The 21,025-nt window shown below is 32.8% G+C and overlaps 1 protein-coding gene across 1 annotated transcript; it reads right to left on the bottom strand.

Annotated features, from left to right (window-relative positions):
• Nucleotides 1–386: 386 nt before the first annotated feature.
• LOC107169394 (uncharacterized) lies at nt 387–20,742 on the bottom strand. The gene is made up of 5 exons (XM_015519125.2): nt 20,212–20,742; nt 11,160–11,445; nt 2,397–2,606; nt 1,271–1,578; nt 387–1,055 (listed from the first exon to the last, which is right to left on the bottom strand). The coding sequence occupies exons 1-5, from the start codon at nt 20,740–20,742 to the stop codon at nt 660–662; spliced, it is 1,731 nt and encodes a 576-aa protein (XP_015374611.2). The 3' UTR covers nt 387–659.
• Nucleotides 20,743–21,025: the final 283 nt, after the last annotated feature.

Here is a 21,025-nt window from a genome sequence, read left to right on the forward strand (position 1 = left end):
AATTATTTACATAATAAGTAATAACACTATACACGGCCTTCGAAAATGCCAAAAAACAAACTAATACGCGGGCAACGCCGTGTCGGGACAGCTAGTAAACTATAATAATAGTTAAAAATTAAATTTTGTGATATGAGTAATAATATATAATAATTATAACTTATAAGAATCTTAATATAATATTATAACCAGGGCTCGAGACTTATAGCACTAAAAAATCATGAAATATGCGCCGAAAAAATGTAAAATATGCGCTATAATATGCACTAAAAATATGAAAATATGCTGTAAAAATTATTTATTAAAAATGTATAACATATTATTATGATAAATTGGGTTTTACTTATCCTAAATAAAAATTGGCATTTTACATAACGCCTATGAATTTTATAAAATACTTAAGTTATATATAAAATAATATTGAAAATCATCTGTTTTATTTACATTGCCTAAAATGGGTTTTCAGTATACATAATGCCTAGGGATTTTTCAAAATACCTGAATTATCCATATTGGTGGTGACATAGATATAACGTTCACGATATATTATTGTGTTATCAAAATAAATTATTATACATTTACGTGTAGCCAATATAATAATATTGTAAAGACACCGACGTCAGATTATTTGGTTTTATGTAATCAGAAATTACTAATTACTATACCATACAATATTCATTGCGAATTGACTTCAACGTCTCCCGGTACAATGTATTGAAGTCATCGACGTTGACACTTTTGCGTCGCTTATAGACCTTAGTGTTGTAATTCACTCGACTTGTCCGGTTCGCGACTAGCAGCACGTACGCATCAACGGTCATTTGGAAGTTATGTATTACTTTTTCTTTCGTTGTGAACATACCGAACACCAGCTTCGAGATTTTTCGGCAGATCCTGTACACTAAATAGAGTGTTAGCTGACCTCTGGCTGGACCACTGGACGGCAAGACCGCTTTAACGCGCTCTTCATACTCGTTCACCTTGCTGGTAGAAACAAAATGTGAGGTTTTTTTGTGCGCGTGCTCCAAAAATAACTGGATTAGGTTGTTGACTTTCTAAAATAACAGAATAACACGCACAAGACATGAGGGAGTTGAAAATGTCAAATTCTCTTAATGGATTACACGTAAACTTAAAAAACTGGAATATAAATTAAAATATTTGGACATTTTTCGCTGTTATACGCCTTTAAAAAACACTTGTGAGATAACATGAATTCTCAAGACATTTTGGCTACCTTTGACGTTACTAAAAATAATACCATAGTTACCTCATTCAATTCCTCACGCCCCTTTATTGGGAACCTTATCGTGGAAATTTTAGTCTCTCGATAGTTTTCCCATGAAAATTTCTTGAACCTATCTTCAGCTGTTTCTGAAATCTGTGCTATGTAACGTGGATCATCGTCTAATGGTTTGTCAAATCGACCGTAGACGTTGTCGTTGCTGATCATTTCGAAAATAAAAGACGTCACTGCGCTCATGTTCTTAGATTTTATCAGTTTGGCGGGAATTACATCTTTCTCGTTAACATGTTGAAGCCTGTCAATGGTTTTTCGCATGTCGACAAATATTTTTTCTAAAAAATAAATCACACTCAGAGTTAACTTAATGCGTTAATTAAACAAAAAAAAGACAATTTATTACTATTACATACAAAATACAAAAACTAAACGTTTAATTTCCAAATTGTTTACGATGTTTCATAACATAGAGCACATATAATACAAATTAGGAAAGTTATCATAAGTGTCAGGACTATAAAAAAATAATACTGGTTCCATTATTTTTTTGTTTTTAGAAAACTGTATTATAATAAAAGAACAAAATGTTATTTAAATTATATTTTTAATAACTGCAGTATAAACTTGGGGAAAGAATGATCATTAACATAAACGATAACTTAAGAACGAGCTAAATAGAGTTATACAAGAAAAATGTCGTTACATTAAAATCATAAGTATTCGTTTTAATTATACATACCGCAGGACTGACTAAATGAAATAGGAAATTTATTTTAAGAATAATGTATTTTTAAGGAGCATATTCACAGTTTTTATACTTAATTAAAATACGAAGCACAACTATATTATTTTGTTGGAATAATAAGAAGTGAATTTTTTGGTTAATATAGACCTCTGCGTCGAATTTTATTTTAATTTAATTACACTCGACATGAATAAAATCAAATTAACGATGTTTTGTAATTTTTTATTTTATTTTCACCTGGAAATGAGCAACCATCATCCAGCAAACTTATATTTAGTTTTAAAGAAAACGATTATAATTACATTACAATAACAATTACTAATTCCGGGATTAAACGTTTTCCGTGATTAGTACAATATACATTATGGTATTTTGTGTTATTAAACGCTTAGGTACGCTTGCCCTCACCGGCAATTTTTTTTTTGATGAATTCAAATACGGCCCTCTCTGCGAGACTGGTTACAAAATAATCAATGTTATTTTTAACGTCAGCTTCGTATTCGGTAACATGCCTGATCAAGTTTATGATGTCAGCCGCGGACGCACCCGGTTCCGATAACAATTTGGCCTTTGCTATCATTTCAAACATCGTTGCATCTGATAAACAGTAGTCTACATCTAGAAACGGAAAAAACGTCCAACTTAACATAAATATGAGCAATTCAAACATATAAACAGTTATAAGGGTATGTGATATACAGATATTTATACTTGGGAAATTTGAAAGTACCTATGTATTTCTATTATTTCTAATGCTTAAGAGTTGCGAAAAAAGTTTGGGCAGTCAGAAAATTTGTGTTAGTTGTAAGTATCTATTTCGGAGCATCGGAGCAATACTAAATATCGACTAGGTAATATATTTTTTTTAGGAAAAAATCTATATCATAAATATGAGTTCCTACATGTGAGTTAAGAAAACAATAGAATATGAGTAATGTAATTTAGGAAAATTAATTATCTATTGATGAGATTTTCAATTTGGTTTGAAGTTTTATTTTACTTTTTTTATGCGATAAATCTCCGCATCATTTATATTTGAGTCATCTTGAGGTCTTTCTGGAATTGTGAAGGATGGTAAGTTCTTGATGGGTGGATTTGAATGAGAAGATATATGCTATGAGGTTTCCTACTATTAGCCTCGTCGTAAATTGATTTTAAGTTAGAATCTATGTTACTCCTAGTTATTACAGTTCCAATTAATAGTCTGGATCAGCGGTCCTCGTTAGGATTTTAGAAAGGGCCGAATATAATTTTTGAAAATCATTTGCGGGCCACTTAATTTTTTTTTTATTATACTTATTTTATTTGTATAACCTTTATAAAATATTTTTACAATAAGCACAATAGATGGAGGGATACATATTGTTTGGCTTAATTGAAAAAAAACTGTTCAATGATAGTAGGTTACTAATTAGTTTTACATTTTGAATGATAATAAGGATCAATATTAAAATGTACAACTGCAGTTCACTGAATTTAGCGAAGAAGGTTGAAGAAACCTCGTAAGTCGAAATTCAAGGGAAATACAAATGAAAAATACTGTTGTGTGCCAAGGTTAGGTAATACATAGATAATAAACGCAATAAACGCGATTAGAAAAAATCATCGAAACGTTTATAAAGCTATTCGTCATTATCCGTCTACATTCGGAGCACAATATGCTCGAATTATCTATAGCTTTTTTTTTTCGAGTAATCGAGGTTTTCACAAGGGAACAGAATTTTTTTGACTTATCAAGGTTTTCAACTTATTGAGGTTTCACTGTAATAAAATGAGACAGGATATTTTGTTAGAAAAGGGTATTGTAGAAAAAGTTCAGGAATGACTCAAACGTTTTACTTGGACTTAGGATTTTAGATTTTAGAATGTACAACTTAATTTTAGAGCGGGTCACATTAAATTTGTTAAAACGCCACACGTAGCCCGTGGGCCGCATAGTGGGGAGCGCTGGTCTGGATAGTGCAGTTGTGTTTTTCAATAAAATTAATTATGCTCTCTTATCATTAATGTCATGTAATGTCTTTAAAGTGAACATTTTACAAAACATAATCTTTTCACCTAAACTGTCAGTTAATAATTTATGAGAACAAAAACAAACCATAAAACTAAGTGTGTGATGATTTTGGGAAAAATTGAATCATTAAATAAAATGTGGCTTCAAGAAAAATCCATCAAGAAAATCGAAAAATAAATGGATCTAAAAATAAAAATGTATAGTAGCATTTTAAGGACCTCCATGATATAAAACTTCAATTAGTTAAATATAGTATAAATGAAATAATTTAACTGAATCTTTGAAAAATCTGAAAAATGTATTTCTTTTCTATTTAATGAAGTATATTAATTTATTGCTTATGATTCTATTCATAGGGAAAGCCTAATTAATGTACTCAAAGAATTCAGATTTCCAAGTAAAATTGCAAAATTCATTAGAGCTAGCATCAACCAGACAGATATAAAGGTTAAGATAGCATACACAACATCACAGCCCGTGAGAGTGACAACAGGTCTCCGACAAGGAGATGTACTATCACCAGTATTGTTTAACCTGGTACTGAAAAAAATAGTACGAGAAATAAACGTTTCGGAAGGAATTGAGCTAGGCCAGGTAAAAATAGGGTTAATAGCATACGAAGACGATATTTCTCTCTTAGGAGATAATATTGAGATGATAAAAAGTCTAGGAAAGAAACTTATAGAGGCCGTGGAGAATTTAGGATTAACTGTGAATGATGATAAGACAAAATACTTGATTGTTAGTCGAAGTAACAGAAATTATGGACTAAAACAACATATTGAATTAGAAGGACATACATTTAGGAATGTATCACAATTAAAATATCTGGGATCAATTATTACTCAAAATAATGAACTTAAGACAGAGGGGTCGTCAAGAATACAATAAGCTAACAAGGGATATTATGGATTAGAAAGAATACTAAAATCGAGGACACTCATTAAAGCGGCCCCTACACGATCAATAATATTGAGTCAGTATAATTGTGTCAATATTTTGTTCAATATTCATTTCACCCAAACCTCTCAATATTATTTCACATTATTCAGTTGAATTCGTTGGCCAGGTCAGGTGTAGTACTGCTGTGTATTACCGCTTGTGATGTTTACGTTGTTTATACTGACACAGTAGAAAGCAGCATTTACCATCTGTTATAAATTATATTATAACTATTTATATTATTATAGTTTTAAAAATGTATCTTAACGAATAACGACACCGAATTAATTTGCATCGCAGTAGAATTTAGATTGAACCAAAAAAAATAAACCCAAACAAAATAAAAGAAGACGTTAGATGAAAGAGTTGTATAAACAGAGAGCGCAATATAGTCATGAAAAATTATTGAACTGTCAACGAATGACTGAACCAGATGGCTATAGGATTTTTTTGCGAATGGATGCTATATCTTATACACGATATTATATTCAAACGTTCAATAATATTGTGTATCCAACTAGGTTTGATTTCTTCAATATACAGGGTGATTTTTTTATCATGAACCACTGATTATTTCAAAAAGTATCAATGTTTTTGAAAATATTTTTTTACAAAGTTTCATGTTGTTAAAAAAAACAACGTTTTTATTAAAAAAATATGTTTTTAATATTTTTTAACCTTTTAATTTTTAAATTTTTTACTTTTTGAATGACAATCTAGAGTTTTAATTTCATATTCCAAAGCAGAATATTCTTCTAAGTATTTTGATTCATAAAAATCGAATTTAGGACGAGTAGTTTATGAGTTATAAGTATTTTAAGTTTAGATAAGCGGAGTAGTGGACAAACATTTTGCGGGGTAACCCCGTAACACTCCACTCCACCAATCTAAACTTTAAATACTTATAACTCATAAATTACTCGTCCAAAATTCGATTTTTACGTATCAAAATACTTTGAAAAATATTCTGCTTTGGAATATGAAATTAAAACTCTAGGTTGTCATTCAAAAAAGTAAAAACTTAAAAAATTATAAGGATAAAAAATATTAAAAAACATAATTTTTTAATAAAAATGTTGTTTTTTTAACAACATGAAACTTTGTAAAAAAATATTTTCAAAAACATTGATATTTTTGAAATAATGAATGGTTCATGATAAAAAAATCACCATGTATTGTACAATCCTTCAATATATATACTAGACCGTCAATAATATTGTGCAATATTATTGATCGTGTAGGGCCTGCTTAAAAGATTAAAAATAAGAATGTATATGACATTATTACGACCTATTGTCCAGTATGGTTGTGAGACGTGGGCATTGAAGAAAGCCAAAGAACAGAGACTAGGAGTATTCGAGAGGAAAGTTTTGAGAAAAATATATGGACCGGTCTTTGACAGTGAAACAAATGAATAGAGAAAATTACATAATTATTAACTCAAAGGCAGTTTCAGAGACCTGACATAGTTAAGGAGATCACAAAAAAAGACTCATGTGGGGGGGGCATGCCTGGTGTAAGCAAGGATCTCTAGTTAGACATGGAATAGAGGAAGATCCCGAAGATCCGATTGGTAAAATACCTTAAGGAAGACCCAGGTTGAAGTGGGAAGACTGTGTTAAAAAGGACTTAAAAACGTTAGACCAAGGAATCAGATGTAGAGAAGCTGCAGAGGACAGAGACAGATGGCAAGATTTGTATTTAGCGGCAGGGTCTTAAAGGCCGAAGCCAAAAAGAAAAAAAAATATTAATATATTGCAGAATCACAGAACATAGTTCAAAAAGTAAATGCTTTGTAGAATTATATTTTCAACGTGAAATCTTAAAAGTTAATATTATTTTTTTTCAACAGACAAAATTCAATCCCACTTGTATACCAAAATTGACAAATCAAGATTTAAAATCATTAATTTTAACTTTATTTGTTAACATTGAAATTAAATTAAAATGTATACGTAGAAATTGACTGCAATAAAATCTAGATTTATAGTAAAAAAATTCTTTCTTCGATAAATAATTGCACAAATACGTCCTTGAAAATTAAATTAATTTAAACGAACTGAACAACTTAATGATAAAAATATTAAGATTTATTGGCTTGAAGAATAATCATAAAAAAAATCAATCATCATTATGTGGTCAATGGTAGTGGAGCTTTTATAAAATAATTGAAGGAACTGTTATTTTTTTCATACACAATATAATACAAAAATTTATATTATTTATATTGAAACTGCTAACTAGATTAAGAAAAAAATAATATAAAAATTAAAATTCCATCATCAATCATTCAATAATATGCTATATGCAAAATAACAACGTAGACACATGCATTCCATCAAACTAGGTTAAAATATCAACTATGTAATAAAATTATAATTATAATTAGTATAATTTCACGAATAGTCAATAAGTACAAATTTGAATGTAAATAAGTTAAACTTGATATCGATATTATCGATTGTGAATTTGATAAACAAAGAATATTGTGAATCCAGAAAAAGGGTCAGTAGTGGTAATCGTGTGACGAGATTACCACTAAATGCAAGTTATTAATAAAAGTTCATATAATATTAAATATTCGTTTATTTATGACATGTACATCAAAAGTAATCGGCGTATAAGACAATGTGGTGTCCGTATAAATAATTTATCTCAACTAATGTCTTTTAATACTGAAAATTCTAATGATTAAGTATGAAATTGCAATTAAAGCTTATCTATCAACATATTTTTAATTTTACTATTAAGTTTATTTATCTCAATGAATAATTTTGAGATATTAACAAATTATATTAACTGTCTTTGTAATTTTAACACATCAGAAATAAATTCACGTTTGAACTATCAAGTATTTTTATTATAATATTATTATTATTACATCCGTATGGCTTAATTTGTATGGAGGAGCTTTTACTAATTATATCTTATTAAGATTGAACTGTTTATAATTTCCTCGTCGTCTATATTTTAAATGGCTTTTAATAAAGTAATGTACATGAGGAGTTTGATATTTATGGGGGTGACTTTGTTAATAATTAAATGTTTAAGCATACGTAGCTGATAATTAAGGAATACTTAGTGTTTTTTTCATTTAAATTTCGATCTTAAGTTAAGCGTTGGTTAAATGTTAGATTAAGGTATTTGACTGTGTGTGAGGAAGTGATGGGATACCATAAAGAAATACGTATATTTATATAAGGGATTTGTCTAAGTTGAAAAGAAGTGTGTATAGATTTCGTTCGATTTACTTTAAATTCTTATTTAGTCAACCAAATTCCACCCATCCCTCCCCAACAAGAATGCGATGGATTTTTTGAATCCGGAACCGAGGGCCCGAAGCTTTGAGCTATACTGACTTGAATTAATTGGCACAATTCTGTCTACTCTGGCCTTAATTGCTTGGAGTAGTTCATTCTTCCAGTTTGGGGGGTTTATCATAGGGCATACACCTTGCATTAGAAGACAATATTGTTCAGAACCTAACAATAATCTTAGCTCGGAAACGTGGAAATTCGAAAAACAAGACTAGGAAATTTAAAAATGGATTATCTGTTGGAACATGGAATATTCGCACACTTTTTAAGCCTGGAGCAGCAAAATTGAGGTGGTTAAGAGATATAGACTATGATAAGTGGAACTACTGGAGGTAAGATGGAATGATAAAGGAACACTAGATATTCAAAAGACGTCAATTTTTACGGTGAATGTAATAAACAACGTAAATTCGAATTGGGCCTCGCAGTATATAAAATTTTAGAACATTTAGTAAGAGAATTAAAAAGTATTAACCCAAGAATATCAATGCTATAAATACTGAATGGACATGCATCCACTGAAGAATAAACACAAGAGGAGAAGGACAAATTCTATAATAATATAACACGCGCTAAATAAAATTCTACAAAGTAGAATTAGAATAGTCCTAGGAGACTTTAATACCAAGTTAGGGAAGGAAAATATATTTAGATCAACGATTGGTAACCATAGACTTCACGATGTAACTACTGAGAGTGGACTCAGACTAATAGATTTTACAAGTTACACCTGTAGATCAGAATCTAAAAATTGAAATTACGTGGCGTTGTGTTAAAAATAAGTGTAGTGCAAAAGTTATTACCTATACTTTGGTTCAAAATGCCCAACTATTAAATACAGATAAATCTTGTTTTGATCATAGTTATGCAAGTGATAGCACTTTAAAACGGCAACAAATTAGTCATTCTTGCAAAAGAAAAGCTGTAGACTCTATAGTTTAAAAACCGTCAAAAACAATACGAAAAGAAGTATCTAATTATGATAATGAAGGAAATTTGTGTTAGATAGAATGTTCTGATAGAGTCCATACGATAAACGCTTGTGAAAGTTTTCATTCAGATTATAACTCAAATTTGTATCACCAACATCCAAATATTTTTAAAATTATTGAAATTCTCTAACTTTTTCAAGTAAATACGTATATAAAAATAAGAACTACAATTAGTACACGAAATCAGTTATCAATAAAAAATACGCCGAAAAAGAAGATTTTATAAATGAAAAAATTTCAGATTATAAAACTAACAAAATTAATCCATACGATTATTTAAAAATTTAAGTTATAGAAATAAATCCCATGCAATAAAAGTTATCAATTTATGTGATTTTTATTATATTTTTTACTCATATTATATTTATTTGTGACGATGCGTTATGCAATTTTTTATATTTTTTAATCTTCATATATTTATTTGTGAAAATGCATTATGCGATTTGTATTATATTGTATAATGATCATATATTTATTCATATATACATCGTATATTATATATATATATATATATTTACACTTTTTTTCCACAGTGTAGGAACACTAGGAACTAACATACGCACCTGGTATTTACCGTGTAGGAACTAACGTATATATATTTTTTACCTGCTACGCTTGTGTAGGAACTTACATTCGCCCCACAGGCTACCATATTTAATGATAAGATTGGTTAGATTATGAGAGTCTTTATTTTAGCGATACATTTTTTTTAGTAAATTTACTAGTTTAATTTCCTACATAGCCCGGTAAATGTGTACCTACCTACGTTAATAGCGAGCTCTGCCTCTTAATTTTTTAAATGAATAATTAAATAAAATACAACGAATACTCACCCCTTCAAATAATACAAATATATATTTTTAAATTAGGTATTAAAATTTAATCAATTTGTTTAAAAATATATATAATATTGTTTAATTTAAATATAAACAGTATAATATTGTCACCATCGTACACGTTCAACAGCTGGAGTTGTCAAACGACAATACTGTTTAGTTTGAAGATAATTTATGTCACTTGTTATCTATATAATATATAAAACCGAAATCAAGCAAAAGAGGAAATCTTTGTTACGGTTTGGCTTCGAAACACTTATTGGATCGTCTTGCACTTTTTTTTAAATTAAAGAGGACGTCATAGAGAAGGTTTTGGGCATGAAAAATTTGAGAAAGTAACTATTATATATAGTAATATATTATATATTATATATATACCGGGTTAGAGGAATACGACGAGGTGATGATGAAATGACAGTGTCGCCATCTGTCCAGCAAAAAATGAGCAAAAAAAAAATATAAATATCGTTTACAAAGAAGTATTATAACACTAATAGAAATATGTACAGAGATAATATATAAATTAATACATAAAAAAGGTACAAAATATAAGAAAATAGTAGTTTTTTCATCCTCATTTTTTTTATATAAAATAGTTGAATACCTCCCGGGCTATTTTTTCCCTGGACAACGCGGTAATTCAGCTATTTATATGTATAAAAATATACTGCTAGCATAATCAAAGATTTTGTATTATTTGATTATATTAATTCACCGTTAGAGGAATTAAGTAAAAATGGAAACTTGGTATAACTTTAATACTTTAGAGTTAAATCATAAACTTACGTAAAAACAGCAGTAAGTCCGCGATCTACAGCAGGTAGATTGCCTACCTAATAATATTATACTTCTGCAAATCAGAATTTTTATTCCAGGTAACGGAAAAATTAAGATAAGTTTTGAAATCCATACACCGATTATTAAATAACGAATTGAACAAAGTTTGAGTCATATAAATTAAGTACATTTAACGGGCAACGAAGTGCACGGGATCAGCTAGTATTATATAATAGATAAATATTGTCATAGTAATAAATAATAATGATAATACAATTTTCTAATTATGATACCGTTCATCATTATCTGCTGCATTAACGACGGTGGGCGGCTATCATCCGTCAAATCAAACAAGTAACGTCTTGTTTTTTCTTCCAAGTATACTTTGGGAACGGATAATTCAGATTTCGATACCATTGATGCTTCGGCAATGTTGGCCTGCAGACACTTAGTCATTTTGTTCCAAAGTGGTGCCGTCTTATTCCAATACGCTGCATCCTGATTGCATTTAGTGGAGTTTATCCTCAAATTCTCAATGCGCTGTATAAACGTGAGGTTCAAATCCACGGATTTCAATGTCTACAATATGATTGATAAAATACAAGTATATTACAATTTTTAGGTGAACACAATAGCGATGTAACGGCGATAAAAATATATACAATTATTACATTACAATGATAATTGAAAACGGTAAATGCGTGGATATAACTCATAAATAACAAGGCGTAAAGTATTTCATAGAACATTTCTATGATATGTATTGATGTGGTAGAAGAGTGATGCCGCGTTCAGCGCTTAATAATATAATAATAATAAGTGGTGCCTTCACGACTGTGAGGTAGGCAACATAATATGGCGCACTACCTCAGCGCATTCAAATAAAATAATACTAAATAACATAATAATAATAATGGGTGGTAACAATTGGTTTATTGAAAACAAAATAATATAATATCAATGAAATAACAATGGTAACTAATATAACATACCTAAGACCCGTCGGTCATACACATAAACATTTGGCCGACCAATACTCACATAACAGTTGAGACACACACCTGGTTTTACACCCACGCTACCGCACCAGGGCCTGTAAGTATGTCAAATAAGTTACAATAAAAACAAAAATTTGACCCTGCGTACGTGCGAATGTGTGCCGACAACTGTTCACGAAGAACTCACACCAATGAAACACTGAATGCAGCCGGGACAGGATCTTTAGCACACGCTACTGTCCCCACGAGCAACGAGGTACACCAAAACACGTTGAATCACGACACAAATCGCTGGTAATTTTGACCACCCTAAACTGGGGATAAACAAATGAATGAACGCAATAAAAATGCTGAGAACGATAATTACCAGACGACGAATTCACAAAATCACAACAACGTGGTTTGGGACGACTGCAAACAGAACATGAAGAACGAAAAACAATGCTGACTGGACAGCGACAAAATGCGAAGTAAAAAAACTTCTACATGTAACGGATGAAAAACACACGAAGAAACTCAAAAGAACGGCCTTTCAGTGTCACCACACTAAACACTGAACAATGGAAAAATTAGAAACTTTGTGACACTGAAAGCATGACAAACCGAAACAACTTAAAAGTTTTGAACATAACCGAATAAACTAGAACACTGATAATGGTTCCACAGCTGGCCGGTCGCACACGAACGCCTGATAAGCGTCCGCCGACAAGGCTGCAACTGTGGAACGCACCGATACATGCACATGAATATGATAACATAAATGACACAATATAAATTTGTTTTGCGGCGCAAACATATTCCCCCCTTTGAAAGATTATAAAACTTTCAACCTTACATAGATACAACATTACCCCTACATAGATACCATGTGAGTTTTGCAACACCCACAATACATAAAATTTATAACTATAGACTCATACAATCTGTATAGTAACATAAATGTAGTGAATGACAAGATACTTCACTTAACACAAAAACAAAAAAAAAAAACACCTAAATAATAACAAGATGTTACTATATAAGAATACAATTTGAATAATAACAGAATACAATTTGAATAATAACAGAATACAATTTGAATAATAACAGAAGTACGATGACTAGATTGTTGACTCTTGAGATGTTGGTAATACAGCAATTTTAACCATTGGTCTTTTTAGTAAAGTTCCATTAGGATTTCTTACAGTTACCACACGAACTGTTCCATCTGGACCCGGATGAATCGCTTCCACTCTGACTAGCTTCCACTTCATTACAGCCATATTGTCCTCCTTCAACAATGCCAAGTCTCCTACAGCTACCTTTTTACCAGGATTGAACCACTTGTTCCGACGTTGCAATTGAGGTAAATACTCCAGAAGCCATCGTTTCCAAAAATTTTGATACATTCCCTTGACCAAAGACCAACGTTTGATATGATTGACATGGCTTGTCAATATTTCAGGTTCAGGTGGGAATACTAAAGATTCACCAACTAGAAAATGAGCAGGAGTTAAGGCGTTGAAATCCGATGGATCATTAGACAATGGCGTCAGTGGTCGAGAGTTAAGAATTGCCTCAATGCGGCATAAGAGTGTAACAGTCTCTTCAAACGTGAGCAATGCACTATGACATATTTTTGATAGATGCTTTTTCGCAGACTTTACTGCTGCCTCCCATAGTCCACCTAAATGTGGCGAGGACGGGGGGTTGAAATGCCATTCAATACCTTTGGTTGCTGCTCTTTCTTGAATGGTTAATTTATCTGTACTAGTCTTGAACCACATTTGCAATACTTTGTGTGCTCCCACAAAATTTGTTCCTTGATCGCTATAAATGTGACCACATATCCCTCTGCGAGCAATGAATCGCTCCAGTGCAGCTAAAAAGGCTTCGGTGCTGAGATTGCTAACCACTTCCAAGTGTATTGCTCTCGTTACAAAGCATACAAACACTGCTATATAACCTTTTACTGCAGACACACGACGTATTCCCGACCGAATCGATATAGGACCACAAAAATCTACTCCAGTGTGTGTAAATGGTCGCGCTACCGTGACCCGCTCTCGTGGTAACGGAGCCATTATTGGTGCTGAGGTAACTGGTGAAGCTCGAAAACATATTATGCATTTGTGTACTGTGGACCTGGCAAGGATACGTCCTCGTAGAGGCCAGTATTGGATGTGAATATTTGCTAACAGTCCTTGAGGACCTATATGCAAAAGACGTTCGTGTTCAGACTTGAAGATTAACTTAGTAATTAAATGGTCTGACGGAAGTACAATAGGATACTTTCTTGAATTTGAATGAGTCGAATTTGACAACCGTCCACCAACACGAATCAGCCCATCGCTATCTAGGAATGGATGTAGAGATCTTAATTTGCTGCTGCCACTTAGCTGATTTCCCTGTGATAAAATGTCTATATCTCGCTGAAATGATTGACGTTGAGCTTGTCGAACCCAAATCATTCTTGCAGTTTTTAGCTCTAATACGGACAAATGGTGGGTGGATCTCAAGTCCTGTTGATGTTTGCGTATTTTGGCATTATTGCAAAATCTCATAATCCACCCGGTTACGCGAATCAACCGACTCCAATTGGAGTATCTACTCATGAGTTCATTAGCTGCTTGTTGTGTTGATAGGACCAATTTCACTGGTCTAGTTTCAGGGATTTCAGTTGGTAGAATTGGACAGTTGGGCCATGACGTCGGTTCTTGACTAAGCCAAGGTGGTCCATGCCACCATAGCGCAGATTCGGACAATACTTGTACCTCAACACCTCGGGATATCAACTCGGCAGGGTTAGCATTTGTGGGAACGTGATGCCATTGGTTTGTTTTCGTTAAATCTTGAATGCGGGCTATTCGATTTGCAACATAAACATGGAAAATGCATTGACTAGTAATCCATGCTAGCACTATGGTGGAATCACTCCATAAGAAAATATTGTCGGACGGAATTGTAATGCCTAGTTGTGACAATTCCATCTGAACTTCATTAATAAGATCTGCCAACAACACAGCTCCACATAGTTCAAGCCTTGGTATCGTAGTGGCCTTCATAGGCGCTACTCTAGATTTCGATGTGTATAAGTGAACACTAACACTACCATCGCGAGCAACTGTTCTCAAATACACACAAGTGCCGAACGCCAATTGCGAAGCATCACAAAACCCGTGTATTTGAATACCGACACTATCTGACCTGATCACCTTTCTGGGTACTGTTAACTTGTCAAGTTGTTGTAGGTTTAAGTAGAACCTTTTCCATTTTGAACATAGATCTTCTGATAACTTGTCATCCCAATTGACTTTCAGATACCATAACTGCTGAACAAAAATCTTTCCCTTTATCATTACCGGTGTCACAAGACCTAAGGGATCGTAGATACTGTTGATGTCTGACAATAGACTGCGCTTTGTCATCCACTTTGGTGGACTCCATGGCTTCACGGAGTAACAAAAACTATCTGAACTAGGTTGCCACATTAGACCTAGAGTGCTAACTGACTCAGATTCTGACAATGGTAGTAAATAATTTGCATCTGTGGTTGTAGGTAGCCAAGATAAGAGTATCGGTGAATTTGAACACCACTTTCTCAGCGGCAATTGGGCACTGGTTAATATATTGGTGAGTTTTTGATAGATGTTATGACACTCTTCAACAGTGTCTGCACCTGTTAACAAATCATCTACATAAAAGTCCCGCTGAATGATTTGAGATATTTCTGAATCGTTACACGTTTTTCCCAACTGTACTAGACACCTTGTAGCTAAGTACGGAGCGGTTTTTGTTCCGTAGGTCACTGTTTTTAGAATGAACTCTTGGAGTTTATCAGTTGGTTTTGAACGATAGACAATTTTTTGCAATTGACAGTCGTCGCTATGAACTAGTATTTGCCTGTACATTTTTTCTATATCCGCTGTCAGTGCTATTTGATGGATTCGAAAACGTAATAAGGTAGAGTATAACGTTGGTTGAACAACAGGTCCTTTCATAAGTATGTCATTTAAAGACTTGCCCGAAGACCCTGTCGCAGACGCATCAAACACCACTCTTGTCTTTGTAGTAATGCTATTGCTTTTGAATACTGCATGATGAGGTATGTAGTATCCTTTAGCCTGATCATCGTAATACTGTCCACCTTGTTCCATGTGACCCAATTTTAAATACTCCATCAAGAACTCATCATATTCATTTGCCAATGCACTATTTTTTACCAATTTATTCTCTAGGTTCAAAAACCGTTTCTTTGCTATGCCACTTGTATTGCCAATACACGAGGGATGGTCTTTAAGTGGTAGTCTGACAATAAATTGACCTTTATCATTGCGAGTGGTTGTCTGAGTGAAATGTTGTTCAACAATTTCTTCTTCCTCACATTGACGTGATAACACTGTTGACGTGACCAATGATAATGCAGATACTTGGCATGTAGTACCTGGATGCACACCTGAGCACATAGATGTTGGTGTATTGACTTTACCAATCAGAATCCACCCGAATGCAGTATCCTGGAAAGCTGTATGTGTTGATACCCTGTGTTTGTTTTGTTTTAAAATATCAAAAAATATCTCAGCCCCTAGGAGTATATCTACAGTTCCAGACTTGTTGAAATTAGGATCGGCTAATGCTGTTTGTACATTATCTGGAATTTTAAATTGATTCGAATTAAACGTCTGTGTTGGAAGATCACCCGTTATTGTAGGTAACACATGAAATTGTAATTGGAATTTCGTCTGATTAATTCGGGAATGCACTGTACCAACACAACATTTGCTGGTTGCTGATTTTGACTGTCCGATGCCAGAAATGGGTACTGTGTTGTTGATGATATGTAACCCTAGGCGTCGTGCCATCTTGTTAGTAATAAAACATAGCTGTGATCCTGAATCAAGGACCGCCCTGCATTGCCTCATATTGCCTGCCGCGTCACACACATGAACCACTGCTGTGGCCAGTATGATCTGAACATTTGATTGAATCTGTAGTGTACGGTCAACAATACCGCAAGCAACTACATTGGGAGGTACACTATCTGAATCCTGAACTGACTGAGATTCATGGTTGCCAAGTGTGTCTCTAACCGATTCCTCATGATCCAAATGCAATAAAGTATTATGCCGTTTATTACATCGAGTACATGAAGATGACTTGCATTGCCGGGCTTGGTGATCAGCTTTCAAACAATTAAAACACAGTCGATTGTTGAATACAGTTTCTCTGCGCTCTTTGATGGACAAGTTTTTAAATTTCATGCATTGAAATAAAAAATGTTCAGTGTTACAGATGATACACTTTGCTTTATTTTCACTATGCTTAGTAAAAAATACTTTCTTTTCATTTACTCTTGGAGGTTTCACAGGAACTGGTTTAGATGCAGACTTACAGTCGTTCATGTCACCAGCTTCATATGCTGCAATCCTGTTGAATAAAAAAGATTCGATTGCAGTAAATGATGCCAATTCTTTACTGTTGTAATGAAGCTGCCATTCGCCGACAGTACTACTGTCCATTCGATTGCAAATTAGAGTTACGAGCCACGCATCCCATGAATGAACTGGTTGTTCTAAAGCCCTAAGAGCGTTGATGTTTGACATTATATGATGGTGTAACCTTTGTAAATCTGTGGCTGATGCGGTGTGTACCTTTGGAGTTTCCAACAGTGACCTTATGTGTGACTGGATAATGGCACCCTTGTTTTCATATCTATTAACAAGTGTGTTATAAGCTTGCAAATAATTTTCTCCAGTCGTGGGTATTGATCTTATGACATCACTCGCTTGACCTTCTAAGCAACTCTTTAGGTAATGCAAACGTTGAACCGGTGCCAAAGTTTTGTTATTATGGAACATGGCATTAAATGAGTCAATGAAAGATGTCCACATCTGCCAATCACCAGTAAATTTTGGAGCATTGATTGGAGGCAACCTCATAGCATTTTCCCCATTGTACTTAGTGACTTCACTATAAGATGGTGACGTTGAACGGTTTTCTTGATTGGCATTCACAAGTTTCATTAATGATGATTTGACACTGAAAAAGAGGTCTTTAAACGCCATCCTCTCAGCAATCCGTAGGTTATCAGGGACCTCATCCTCAAGATCCTCAAGCTCTGTTTGATGCGATTCAAATCTGTCAACTGTATCAAGCAGGCTTTCGAGCCGTACACGAACTTCGTTTATGTCATCAGTGGAAGCGTTAAAGTGAGAACTGAATGTTGACATTGCTGTAAGTTCAGTGGTGATGATCTTCAGTTTCCTTTTTACTAACTTCAACGACCTTTCTTCACCCATTGCTGCTATACAAAATAAATGTAGTGCACTAAGTGCTTATCTCACAATCAAAAAAAAAAAAACAAAATAAGAAAACAATGAAATACAATAAAAATCAAATAACACTACTAGAAATACAATAATTGCTACCACCACATATCACGTCGAGGTCACCAAAAATGATGCCGCGTTCAGCGCTTAATAATATAATAATAATAAGTGGTGCCTTCACGACTGTGAGGTAGGCAACATAATATGGCGCACTACCTCAGCGCATTCAAATAAAATAATACTAAATAACATAATAATAATAATGGGTGGTAACAATTGGTTTATTGAAAACAAAATAATATAATATCAATGAAATAACAATGGTAACTAATATAACATACCTAAGACCCGTCGGTCATACACATAAACATTTGGCCGACCAATACTCACATAACAGTTGAGACACACACCTGGTTTTACACCCACGCTACCGCACCAGGGCCTGTAAGTATGTCAAATAAGTTACAATAAAAACAAAAATTTGACCCTGCGTACGTGCGAATGTGTGCCGACAACTGTTCACGAAGAACTCACACCAATGAAACACTGAATGCAGCCGGGACAGGATCTTTAGCACACGCTACTGTCCCCACGAGCAACGAGGTACACCAAAACACGTTGAATCACGACACAAATCGCTGGTAATTTTGACCACCCTAAACTGGGGATAAACAAATGAATGAACGCAATAAAAATGCTGAGAACGATAATTACCAGACGACGAATTCACAAAATCACAACAACGTGGTTTGGGACGACTGCAAACAGAACATGAAGAACGAAAAACAATGCTGACTGGACAGCGACAAAATGCGAAGTAAAAAAACTTCTACATGTAACGGATGAAAAACACACGAAGAAACTCAAAAGAACGGCCTTTCAGTGTCACCACACTAAACACTGAACAATGGAAAAATTAGAAACTTTGTGACACTGAAAGCATGACAAACCGAAACAACTTAAAAGTTTTGAACATAACCGAATAAACTAGAACACTGATAATGGTTCCACAGCTGGCCGGTCGCACACGAACGCCTGATAAGCGTCCGCCGACAAGGCTGCAACTGTGGAACGCACCGATACATGCACATGAATATGATAACATAAATGACACAATATAAATTTGTTTTGCGGCGCAAACAAAGAGTATATGCAATGGTATATCACACTATTCTGATAAATTCGAAAAATGGGAATAAATAAAGAATAAATATTATGTTATTTTTCAATAACTCAATTTAGTGGTTCTCGAAGTTTGCACCACTGTGTCCTTACAGGAGCGCAGTACTACTGTATAAGTTTATATGGTTCAAAAATAAATTTGAAAATACTATAATGGTGGTGGCAACGGAATCATAATCGATTATATAAATAAAAATATATAAATAATGTATGATTTTAATTAAACACATTTTTATATTACCACAAAGTAAATAAATTAGAGTAGTAAACACTGATAAAGAATAATGCGAGAAGTATATGGAAATCTGATAAACAAATTTGTTATTTTGTTTTGGGGAAAATCGTTTTGGCCATTATACATAATGTCAAAATATAGTCGCTTATTATTGATAACATTTTAGAGTGTCCAGAGCCTGATATTATTAACCTTTAACATTATTTCTAGTTTATTTTTATAATTAGTCAAACTATGACTTGAGAAATGCGCCTTAGGAAAATCTTACTTTCAAAAAACTTAAGTCAAAAGAGTTTGGTAACCCCGCTGGTTTAATTAATAATTCAATGAATTTAACGCTTAATCAAATTTAACTATTATTTAGTAGTTATTCATATCAAATTAATTATTAAAACCAACTACCTAATTTTTATTTATGAAATTTTGACACTTAAATTTAACCTTTAAACCATTATATTATGTACACAAATATTAAAACGTATTATTTAATTAATGAGAGCATATGTCTTAAAAATGATTTCTTTAGGAATCCTATAATTTTAATTTTAATTAATAATTTAAAAATATGTATTGGGTGTGTGAATATTTTCTACGGATATTTGTTACCATAAATATCACTCACTGGAATGTAAGTACAATTTTCTGAAGATTCGGCTTCCATCTCTAAATCTTCATCTTCATTAATACCTATTTCGTCAATCGCCTCCTCTTCTTCCACTGATGATTGTGTGTTTTCTACACATTTTTCTATCAATAACTTGTTATTTTCCATCGTCCGTATTTGACTACTATATTTAGCCCAATACTTTTTCAATTCTTTATTTTGTTTTGTAATCAATGCAGAACTTTTTAGATGTTTTAAATTTTTCACAGTATTTTTATCTTTGTTTTTTCTCTTCTTCTTCATTGCCAATGTTCTATAAAATGCTAAATCATTCAACTCAATTATTCGAAGTTTTGTTTTATCTGATTTCTCTTTATTTTTATCTATTTTTACAATTTGTTCATTCTTCCGTCGACCTTTAAAATTTTGAATGCGTTCTTCCCATAATTTCAAATTTGACCATAACAATGTTTGCTTAAACTCAAATTGCTGTTTGATTATCGCTTTTCGCTTTTCTAAATTTGTTAAAAACAATTTGCCATTTTCCATTTCGATAATTTAAAAAAATAAAAATTAGTAAATTTTATGTAGAATTTAGTTGATCTAAAATCAAGTCTTAATATATAATTATGAATAAATGTATTTAAGATAAGGTTTTATTAAAACTAAATAATGCTTTATTAAAAACAGCTGTTGCTATGTGATGCAACTATTTAAATGGACAATAGAGCCAATACCTACCAGTAAATTAATAGGTAGGTATTTACTTATTAAAACATTATAATTTCTTTTGAACAGGAATTTTCCAATTTCTGAAATAGGTTCATAGTAA

Source organism: Diuraphis noxia, unplaced genomic scaffold (assembly GCF_037042655.1).
Source record: "Diuraphis noxia isolate RWA-SAM2 unplaced genomic scaffold, SU_Dnox_SAM2 contig0001, whole genome shotgun sequence".
Lineage (NCBI taxonomy): Eukaryota > Metazoa > Arthropoda > Insecta > Hemiptera > Aphididae > Diuraphis > Diuraphis noxia.

Coding starts and splice junctions, on each gene's coding strand:
- LOC107169394 (XM_015519125.2), bottom strand. CDS start 20,742: ATGGAAAATGGCAAATTGTTTTTAACAAATTTAGAAAAGCGAAAAGCG. Junction 11,446..20,211: donor AAAATTGTACTTACATTCCA/GTGAGTGATATT, acceptor ATCATATTGTAG/ACATTGAAATCCGTGGATTT. Junction 1,056..1,270: donor GGCGTGAGGAATTGAATGAG/GTAACTATGGTA, acceptor CTGTTATTTTAG/AAAGTCAACAACCTAATCCA.